This window comes from Alosa alosa, chromosome 6 (assembly GCF_017589495.1).
Source record: "Alosa alosa isolate M-15738 ecotype Scorff River chromosome 6, AALO_Geno_1.1, whole genome shotgun sequence".
Taxonomy (NCBI): Eukaryota; Metazoa; Chordata; class Actinopteri; order Clupeiformes; family Clupeidae; genus Alosa; species Alosa alosa.
In genome coordinates this window covers 34,056,984-34,068,654 of record NC_063194.1, presented here as the reverse complement: position 1 = coordinate 34,068,654, position 11,671 = coordinate 34,056,984, and the positions used below count along the sequence as shown (strand labels likewise).

Sequence of the window (11,671 nt, the reverse complement as noted above, 5' to 3'; positions counted from 1 at the left end):
CCTTTTTATTTAATATCTTCCTTTCTGTGAACTGTAAATAACAGATGCTGTTTATGAACCCATTGACACTGTACAAGTCACCTTTTTGTCTTGAATTGATGAACTGTTACACTTACTATGCCAAACCAATGTCTGTTTTATAAGGATCAGAAACAAACCTACAAACTTGCACTTTACAATATTTATGGAACTTGTCTAACAAATGCTGTTGATATTGAACCCAGTTACTCCATTTCCTTTATGCCACACCAATGTCTGTTCATCACTTTATTTTTGATGGCACTGAACTGAAAATGTTAATGGATTTTTTTCTGTAAATTTAACTCATTAAAACTTGTATCAAACCAGTTTTTGTCTATGCTGTCAAACGTGGATTAGTTATGTTCCCAGTTTTTATATTGGATGTCATCACTTTATAATGTATCATATATCAGAATATTCTATTACTGTTAAGCCCACTATGAATATTAAAATACACACAACCATGTTTCCTGTATCATACAGCTTTTCTACTGGGAGGTTTACAACTTATTCTGAGTCAATTTACCCAAGTTTGTCACTAAACCACATAGGCCTACTTGGAATACCCCTCAGATGTCTGAATGGCATTGATCTCACTTAAATGTTCATGGAACCTTTCTGTGGACTGTGAATAATACTGTTGATGGAACTTGCGTTACTTATGTTCCCAGTTTTGATATCGGACGTCAGGTCACTTTATATCATATATCAGAATATTCTATTACTGTTAACCCCACTATGAATATTAAAATACGCTAAATCATGTGTCCTGTATCATAGCTACATGTATGACCTTTGCAGCAAAAAAAACTGCGTGAGAATCTGTTGAATTATATTCAGTGAGATATGATTAATTAAGTGCGCTGACAGCTCATCTCACCGCCAAACAGATTACACTGAGTGGAGTGGATGACCGGTCCAAGATGGCGGCTCCAAATCTCGTCAGGCGCTAGTAAGGAGTAAGCGGTCGATGTGGCGTCTATGTATATTATGTCTATGGCGCATCGACCGCTACTCCTTACTAGCTGACGAGAGCATTTGCCGCCATCTTGGACCGTCATCCCCTCCACTCAGGGTAATCTGTTTGGCGGTGAGATGAGCTGTCAGCACTTAATTAATCATATCTCACTGAATACCGAACAGATTCTCACACGTTTTTTTTTGCTGCAACTACAGTAGTAATACCAGTGCTGTAATTTATACAGTAATTGAATTGTGTACCGTATTTTTAATTACAGTACTTATGGTTCATACTGTAACTAGAAGTACAGTAGTAATACCAGTGCTGTAATGTATACAGTAATTGAATTGTGTACTGTATTTTTAATTACAGTACTTATGGTTCATACTGTAACTAGAAGTACAGTAGTAATATCAGTGCTGTAATATATACAGTAATTTTGGCTACTTTATTTAAAAATTACAGCAATTATTTCATGACTAATGTTCATCCAAATCTGTGTTTTAATCCATAAAATACTATACTAATTCTAAATAAAAACACTTGGTTGATTAAGGGAACTGAAAAAGGCAGATAGTCATACAAGACATAAGCACATATTGAGCTCAAGTGGAGAGTGTGTGAGCGAGAGAGAGAGACAGAGATTTGTTAGATATTTAACAACTCTGATTTATTTAACAAAATCAAGTGTTTGTTAAGGTATGTGAGAACAGAAATATTTCAAACAAAATCAACAAGTACAACATAGCAAAATGCTGAAATTAAACTTCAGTGGAAAACTGTTAAAACTGAACACACACACACACAAACACACAACAAAGCAACAGCACTCAGAAGGTTACACCAAACGAGCCTGATGCAATACCTCTGTACCTGCCCTTTGTCATAAAACAACAACTTCACTACCAATTCATAGTGTGTTCATCTATTCAATTTCTTCAATTTATTTATTTTTCATTTTTTTTTATCTCCTCTTCTTGTGCTTTCAGACGTGTTCTTGTGGTTTCAGATCTTTCGCTGTGTTTTCCACTTGGTTATTTAGCATCACAATGTGCATTATGTGCATGCAAGCCACCATTGCTTCTAAAGGTCTGATGGCATGCTGGCTGAACAGACTGCTACATTTTATCTTTATTTTATATCTTTACAAACCCCAAACCCTGATGCCATCATGGCACTAACTACAAAGATGAAATCAAACAGTAACTAAACACTAACCGAAATCTAGGCCTACATCAACAAACCAAAAGGTATTCATAGACCATCAAACACCCCGACATCAATCTCCCCGGGAATAGACTCAATCTAGGCCTGGTACTGGGTCTAATGGCACATTTCCACATTGGGGTAAAACTGTGGTGTCTAGGGAAAAGCCTCAGACATTTTTAACTTCCATCTCTGAGGCCAGACGAGGGCAGTAATCCAAAGGGCCGGAGTTTGTTCCTGGAGTGGTGCAGGGCCGAAGCAGGGGTGGACTACTCAACTTTAGCAGAGGGGGGTACTGTAAAATGTTAAATTTAGTCTTAAGTACAATTCCAAGTTGATTGTGTACGTGATTATGAGATGCGGTGGCTGTTGGGAGGGTGGGGGTTTGGGCATCAAGGGCTTCAATGTCCGCTTGAGTGGAAGTTCCCTGCAGCAGAAAATAAGTAGAAATACACAGGAAACATTACAACGTAATCTCTCTCAACCCCTTACCCGTGTTTGCTGATTCTGAGTTCCAGTAATTGTAAGCATGGAGTGCTTTTCCAGTCTCACATACTGGAGCCAAATGAAATTGGGCAGAAGTACATAGGCTGGTAGAGCCAGGCTTCTCCAAGTGTTTCTCCAAGTGAAAACTACTACACCCTTAAGAAAAAGCAGTAAAAAAGATAGGGGACAACTCTGGTACTTACCTTTTAATCATTTTGCCAATCAAAGTCGATAAAACTGGAAATCAGAGAGGCCACATGTGGATTAAGGGGGTGGTTTTTCTTCTGGACGGTCTTGCCGGTTGTTTTACTTTTCATGTACTTTGCAGCACATTTGCTGTTCTCTGGGTTTATCCTGACAAAAAATCTGTAATACACAACCATATAAATTACATTAACTATTTGTTTATGGAACATTAATGACTAGTTTTCACTTGTCATCTATTGTGCTACTGTACCCAAATGATCTGTTGCCAATCTACTGCCGTCCAGCCAAGTCCTGCCTTATTCTGCTTTTGATTTGCTAATAAATGCTTATACTTTTGAAAGCAAGTGTTGCCATTGGTGAGTGAACTCAAAGAGAATAGACTGAAAAAATTTCTGCTGAAATGCCATAATATTCTAAGTGAGCCCTTACCAACCAAAATCATCAAGTGTTTGTGAAGGTATGTAATGACAGTAAATTATTGAAATCAAACTCAAGTGGGAAATTGCTCAAAGTTGATGTACCCCATAACTGTATATAACAAAAAGTTGATTGCAAGTATTTGTTTTTCACCAAAAGCATTCCTTGGTGAAAAAATGGCCACACCCTCTTTTCATTACTGCCAGAATACTCATTTAGGCAACAGTGGTGGCTCTTATCTAATGCATTCTAAAGAGCCAGTATTCTAATCTATAAATTGAGGATGTGTTGAGGTAGTATACCTCAGTGCCAGGTATCAGCCATGCAAGTCACACAAATTACTCATACCCAGTGTATACAGTGGATACAAAATAAGGAAGGTGGAACATGTCACAACAGACATTACAGTACATCACATCTGGAGGATATATGCTCTCAGAAAATAGTTTGAGGGTTTAATTGGTTTTCCCTTAAATGTAAATGGGAAAAGGTATTAGCCATACACACAATTTACCTATCCTCAATGTACTACGATTGGTACTGTAGGTGTGATTGTTTTTCCAATAAAGAGTGATTTTGGTGCAACAGAAATTCAAGAAAAAAAGAAAGATCCCTAGTTTGACCAATCAAGTTAAATTTCAACATAAATTTTCCTAATCTGACCAGACCAGATTAAAATCACATCAACAATGATCAACAGATTTTCTCCTCAGCCTCGACATGCCAGAGATACAGCAAATTGACAGATTAAAATGGATCCCTGTATAGATGACAAACAATGGAGTATGAATGTGTGTTCCAAGTCTTAACTTACCGTTGGATAAATTCTAGAGTTGTAGCGGCTTCCACTGGGTACTCCATATTGAGCACATAAAACAAACCGAAGAAGACGGCCAGGGCGGTTGGGAAATCCAACTCTGAGTGCAGGAGAACCTTTCCCTCAACAGACAGCATCCATTTCTTTGCCCCCAAAATGGAGTCGCCTGAAACAATGGGAAAGTTTAAAATTTGAAAGAGTTAAAGCTTGTATCAGCAATTTCAGGCCCAAAAAAGGCCCAAACATAAATGATCACATTCATCTAATCTTTCCTAATGATCCGCTAGCTGCCTGCCCCATAAGCAGGCCGTCAAAAATCTGTGTCTCTGTAGGCAGCCTAGGCGCCGCGATCTGGGTGAACAGGGTGAATGGCACTTCTGCATTCGCTTCGCGGCCCTCTATCGGCTATAACTGCACTATGTAAGTTTGCCAGATCGGGTAGCGGATCTGTAGTTCAATGGAATGAGACATAAGAAACTACAAATTTGACTTGCATCTGATGTCACAATACACCACGCTTTCATAAACTCATGCAACATATTCTACCTTGTCTGTGGACATCCTTATTTGCAAAGCCGGTGATAAACAAATAGCGTGCGTGCGGCAGAGGAAAAGTTCTTTGGTGTTGCTTTAAGTTTACATTGACATTTATTCATTTAGAAGACAATTTTATTGAAAGTGACTTATAAGGGAGAAATACGTTTAACCTTCCAGCAACACTGCAACAGAGACCTTAGTGGAACAATAAATACTACCATAATACTATGATACTACATTTCAAATGGATGTGAGTGTAGGAATTTACTAAGAAAGTAGTGTGGGAGGGTGTATAAGAAGGAAGGGGGGTAAAGAAGGGGAGTGGTGAGTGTATGTGTGTGTGGTTGGGCTTAAATATATATGTCGGAATCTAACCAAGCATGATGAGCCTTGGAGTGCTTGGAAGTGTCATCTGGGCTTCAACATCTGCTTTGGTTGCAGTTTCCTGCAACAGAAAATAAGCAGAAATATACATGACGCATTACAAACTACTACAAAGTATCGATGACACATAATCCAAGAGAAAACTGACATGGCAATACCTACATCGGCTAAGAGGAAAATGGCATCCTCCTGGTCTTTGAATTGTGCCATCAATACTAAAATTGATGCAAGCCCCGGGTTAATAGTTTCAGTCTGTGCCTCGAGGCTGGAAAGGACAGTCTTGACACTAGCACTCCATTTCATTAGTTGGGATTTAAAAAAATTCAGCAATCTTTTTCCCTTTGTTTTGAGTGCTTCCTGAAGCCGCTTTTCCAACTCAATCTCTGTTAATGTCTTAAAATGTTGTAGTAAAAATGAGGGCATCAACAGGAATGGCCAATTAGTTTGGATATCTGAAACACTTGGAGGGGGAAATCCATTGATGTCGCTACGCTGTGAAATATAAGTCTCAGACATTAGCTCAGCAACTCTCCGCTGATTTGCTGCTCTGGAGCCTTCATGTGAAAAAATTGACAAAAGCTCTCTTTTTTTCTCCAGGAGAGACGCTCTTGTTTCTCCCTGTGGCAGTTGTTGTGGTTGCCAAGCCACGCAACCATAACTATCCGTTCTGGCACACTTTGGGTTTGGTGTTTCCATTTTTTACCTCTTCTGTTTCTGTGGTTTTCTGTTTCTTAGACTTTCTCAGGCGCACCAGGTTGTTGTCACGGTTTAGGAACTCAATGCGTGTACGGAGCTGTTTGCCTAACGTGAAGTACCCATTTCCCAGTCGCTCTCCTTCGTCCGTCCTATCTTCAAAACTTTCGGGGTAGGCATCCACAATTTTTTTGGCAAGTTCAGCACATTGCTTGAAGGGGGGATTCAGGCAGACTTTTCTAAGATCATCGGCAATAATTCTCAGCATGTGCCTTCTATCAGAGGGCTTTGGCCTTTTCCTTGTCTCAAGGCATCGTCGAAGGTGGGTATGCATCTTGTCCCAACAAACAACAAAGTCAGATACCCAGCAGCTATTCTGGACAGGACTATTATAACTGGTACTAGTGCAAGGAAAACCACAAGCTGGAGCAGGAGATGAAGGTTCAGATGAAGCCATGTCACTTGAAGTATTCTGTGCATCTGAAAAAACAAAACACACACAGTAGTTACCACATTAAGTCAGATTTTGTGGACAGTCTGAAACTCATGTAAGGGATAATGTAAAGAACACCGGTCATTATTGGGAAAATAAGTCCCGACAGGGCGAACCGGACCCCAACACGCCAGCGGAGGGTTCTTGCTTCGCCCCGAAGGGACCTATTTTCCCAATTATGACTGGCGTTCTATACATTATCCCGCTTATGATACGGCTACTTGCCAAAACGAAAAAATAAACTCCACGATGTCTCTTTGGGCAGCCGTGGCCCACTGGTTAGCACTCTGGACTTGTAACCGGAGGGTTGCTGGTTCGAGCCCCGACCAGTGGGCCGCGGCTGAAGTGCCCTTGAGCAAGGCACCTAACCCCTCACTGCTCCCCGAGCGCCGCCGTTGAAGCAGGCAGCTCACTGCGCCGGGATTAGTGTGTGCTTCACCTCACTGTGTGCCGAGTGTGTTTCACTAATTCACCGATTGGGTTAAATGCAGAGACCAAATTTCCCTCACGGGATCAAAAAAGTATATATATACTTATACATTTATTTGTTACCGTTTCATTGTGGCTTTTGCTAAGAAACAAATAGTTTGCAACACACGCTGAACTTGAATCAAACATTCTTTACAACACAGCTAATCAACAGTCTGCCTTCACTTTTGAATGAAAATCCGTTGCCATTGACAGCGGTCATTATTTTACCCGTAGAACTACCTGTAGGAAATCCCATTCAAGTCAATGGAGCGTTCTACTTGCATTGTGAAGAGCCGTATAATAAAAGTTGTTAATAAAAGACTCAATTTTGTTACGCACATAAAGTATTATACATCAGTGGAGGCTGGTGGTTGTTAAAGTGTGAGAGGAAGGACTGCATGCTTGGTTGCCCTTGGTCTGCTTGTATTGTTAGTGGCATAAGTGAGACTTAAGTTGTTTCAGGGTGTTACATTGACCTACAGCACAATATCGTAGGGCAATTTTCAAAACCCAATGTGGCCCTTGAGCCAAAAAGTTTGCCCACCCCTAATCTAATCTGATGACACAAGCACAAGGTCGTAAAACCGTGTGGTAGAGAAACATCAGTATAATCAGGACACCATGACACAAACTAACTATTTACAAACATTATTCACGTCAAAAAGGGTTGATGCCAGGCAAGACATAACGGGCAAGCCCAAGACCCAGGCATGGAACACAGGTAAAGCACTGCCAGACGCAAAGACCAACACTGTGAAAGTAGGCTAGAAAGTGTTCCCCATACATTGACTTATTTGTGGCGGCCCAACACAATATCAACATTGACCACCACACAATGATTTTCCAGGTTGTACTAAATTGTGCCTAAAACTGGTTCACCATAACCACGCTACGCTAATTTGTTAAAAACTGTTGAATTCAAGTTAATTCTGCAAACCTACCCCCACAAATAGATCTCAGTTCTGTAGGAAACACTGACCTAGGTTGGCCTGCAAGTCGCAAAACCAACCAAGAGACGCTGAATCATTAAATAGAATCCCATAATCAGGACACCACATGACACAAACTAACTATTTACAAATGTACACTATTCACATGTCAACATGTTCACATGTTACCAGGCAAGACACAACGGGCAAGCCCAAGACCCAGCCACAGAACACAGGTAAAGCACTGTCAGACGCAAAAACCAACACTGTGAAAGTAGGCTACCTAGTATGGCCTGCAAGTCGCAAAACCAACCAAGAGACGCTGGATCATTAAATAGAATCCCATAATCAGGACACCACATGACACAAACTAACTATTTACAAATGTACACTATTCCCATGTCAACATGTTCACATGTTACCAGGCAAGACAGAACACAGGGCAAGACGAAAACCCCAAGACCCAGCCACAGAACACAGGTAAAGCACTGCCAGTACACTATTCACATGTCAACATGTTCACATGTTACCAGGCAAGACACAACGGGCAAGCCCAAAACCAACACTGTGAAAGTAGGCTACCTAGTATGGCCTGCAAGTCGCAAAACCAACCAAGAGACGCTGGATCATTAAATAGAATCCCATAATCAGGACACCACGACACAAACTAACGATTTACAAATGTAAACTATTCACATTACCTTTTTGAAATGCACAAATCAGCCTTCTGCAGTCCACTACTGGCAGGACAGGTCTTAAATCCTCTGCTGTGAGCAGATCGATATCTTCGGCTGTCCTCACCCCAAGGTCTGTGAGGAGATGTTGCAGTGCCACCATGGTTTCTTCAGAGAGAAAGGGAAGGACATTTTTGATGGCCTCCTCCATCATGAGTCTGAAAAAACAGAATGATGCAGAATGAGTACATCAACCTCAGATAGCCTATACAGTGGCAGTGGATAATAATCAGCAAGGTTGTCCACAGAAACACAAACGTAACAGCACTGTGTGTCTTTGCATATGATATGTATGCCAAGGTCCAAGGCAGACACTGCCCTTAACTTTTCGCACACAAAGTAAAGCATGCCCTGACTGACCAGAAGCAAAGCAATTTTGCCAACCTCATATTCACTGTCAGTGCAACCAAGAATTACAGCCATTCCTTTCCTATACACAGTACCCTTGTATGTGGCAGAAATGGTTTCCATTGTAAACTGTTTCTGAACACCTCTTACAGCTTCTTTAATGGCAGGGTTGTACATTTGAAAGTCAAACTCACTAGCCTGACCCACTTGCAGAACTGGTGGAAACAAGTTTCCCGCATGTAGATAAGCCTGGAGTAATTGGTGCCTCTCTGCCAATGTGCTACAGAGATTTTTGAAATTTTGCAGCTTTCGAGCACATTGCTTAAAGTAGGTGTGCTTACTTTCAAAGCGCAGTGTCCAGAGCCGAATAAGTGGGCCGAATTTCAAAATAAGGCCAGGATAATGGAGGAGAAAGTGGTGTTTTGGTTTCAACTGATGGTCTGAAAAGACCGTTGCTCTCAACTCCAAATACTCCTCAACAAGCAACTTTAGGTAGGCCACCTGGTTGCTGTGAATCTTAGGAGCACAGACAAGCTCTACTATTACCCTCAACTTGAGGCACAACATCCATACCTGGTCTTCAAATGGATTCTTAACACACGTGCCTACAAGAACCGGGAGAAGACGCAGCAAGCACCAATTCTGCGCTGCACTTCCACCCAACTTCTCTCCATCAGCTTTAACCACACATGGACGGTTATTTGAATCGCTACCTTTCAATTCCATTTGACCGATCTTTCTGTTTAACTGCACAAACGTGAAGTGCTTCCCAATGTACACAAGATGCTTTAGGTACAGTTGAACATCAACAGCCACAACCCCCTCAAAAAGATCATGGCCAAGACATGGTGGAAGACCAGGCTGGCAGACATGAAAATGTTCCAATTCATTAAAAACACTGTCAAATTTAATCCCGTTGACAGGTTTCTCATCAACCAAAGCTAACTCCTCTACACTGCTTTTGTAGTTCTCAGGCGTTCTCGGGGGACCTAACTTCATTGGGTCATTCACAAACACATCTCTGGAAATGAGGCAGTACCTACAAAAGTTTTTGCTTCTGCTAAAATTCTCTACAAAGCCTCCAAGTGAATGAGACCCTAGATTGTCACCTGCAACTGCAACTAATGCTCCCTTCACAGTCTCCCCAGCAACCACAGTGACACCAGATATTTCAAGGTCTTTTAAATCTTGAACAAGAGAAGAGAATACTTTCTTTTGTCCAAAGAATGTATAATCAGACTCTCTGCAGAGCATGACCAATTGTATAGGGTCAATGGACGACCTGTTGTAGGGTAATATCTCACCCAGTGTCATATACACAGCTAACAGCTTGTGCTTCTTCCTACCAGACCCAAGTGGGTTGACGACCTCGAAGGCATCCTGATAAAGAATTATTGAGATTGAGGATGGAAACTGTTGTAAAAGAGAATTCTCTTTGAAATTCTTGCCATCCCTCACATCCTCAAACATATTTGGATCTGCTAGTACTGTTTTAGACACTTGCCATTGTTCCCTCACTGATGGTAAGTTCAGTAGAGCGTTCAAAGTGTCTTTAACTGGGACATAGTGATAAAACCGCTCTTTGCCAGAGGCATCAAATCCAAGGCATACAGGTATGGGCTCAACATAATTGAAATTTTTCTTGAAATATGTCTTCCGGGTTGCATCAGATCTAAATAGGCCCTCATTATACATAGCAAGTAAATTTTCTTTTGACAATCCATCTATGATATTACTAATCTTTTCAAGAGGAATTCCAAGTTCAGTCAATTCTTGGCGAAGCTTGACAAACATCTGTGCCACTGCATTTGTGCACACTTCCTGAAACTCTTCAATTAAAGTCGAAATTGTAGAAGCTGGTAAAAGCATCTTAGCCTGCATTCTCAGATAGAAAAGAGCCAAATTGGTAAGGAAAACGTTCCTGTCATCAACCAAAGAATCACTACACTGAGGAAATGCAATAGTCTCAGTCAAGTCATCATTCCCAATATCAATAGATGTATCATACTCAGAATCATTGTGCTCAACTGCCTCATCCACACCTCTTTCTCCACCTGAGTGATTTCTATGCTTTCTGCTAATATGAGAGGTAAAGGAAGATTTGACTGTGAAGTTTAGCTCACAACCATTGAAAGGGCAAACAATCCTCTCCCCATCACTAATATGTGATTTCAAATGCTCACAAAGACTGGAAAAGTTTGAAGACAATACAGAGCATGTCTCTACCTGGCAACTAAAATCGACAGTGTCCCTAACTGGCTTGGAGATCGCATGGTTTTGGTACATGTGTGACTGCAATGCCCGTGTTGTCTTCATGAGAGAAAGACAATCTGCCACACCACATGGGAAACTAAAATTCGCCTCATTCCTGTGCATTTTAACATGCCGTATGTAACCAGCAATTGTATCCAGGCAGACACCACAATGCTTGCACTTATACTCCATGTTCACAATAGCACTGCTACATCAAAATAACGTTAACGTTACCTTTCGAATGTGCGACCGTTTGAGCTGTATCTGGATATAGCCTAGCAGGGAAAAGGGGAAACAGTTAAAGTTAACATACACGTTAACGTTAGCTAAAGTTTTTTTTTTTTACCAAACCATTCATCACTATGCACAACTTTCAGTACACGTTAGCAAGTTACATTTCCAACCACAAATTCACTCATTCACAAGCATTCAAATAGACAGCAAATACACGCCACAGCCAAGTAATTCTTAATTTCGAGTAGTCTAGGCTAACTCTCTAACTACTCTTCAATTTTTCCCACACTTGCAAACAAAATGATTAGCCTTTGCCCTAGCCTGGCACCCAAGAGGGGCTAGCTAGCTAGCGACAGAGCTAACGATGTAGCAACTATCGCTAACTTTACACGCACACTGAAATATATAACTAGTTCTAAATCAAATATTGTAGCTGCTAAATAGTGTGGGTGGAAACCAAAATCATAAACACATTTGAAT

The 11,671-nt window shown here is 40.9% G+C and overlaps 1 protein-coding gene across 1 annotated transcript; it reads right to left on the bottom strand.

Moving 5' to 3' along the window:
• Window positions 1-1,651: 1,651 nt before the first annotated feature.
• LOC125296596 lies at window positions 1,652-11,234 on the bottom strand. Its single transcript, XM_048246589.1, has 7 exons — window positions 11,192-11,234; window positions 8,324-8,514; window positions 5,199-6,209; window positions 5,028-5,097; window positions 4,113-4,281; window positions 2,878-3,040; window positions 1,652-2,615 (listed from the first exon to the last, which is right to left on the bottom strand). The coding sequence occupies exons 3-6, from the start codon at window positions 5,730-5,732 to the stop codon at window positions 2,881-2,883; spliced, it is 933 nt and encodes a 310-aa protein (XP_048102546.1). The 5' UTR covers window positions 5,733-6,209; window positions 8,324-8,514; window positions 11,192-11,234; the 3' UTR covers window positions 1,652-2,615; window positions 2,878-2,880.
• Between the last annotated feature and the right edge of the window lie 437 nt (window positions 11,235-11,671).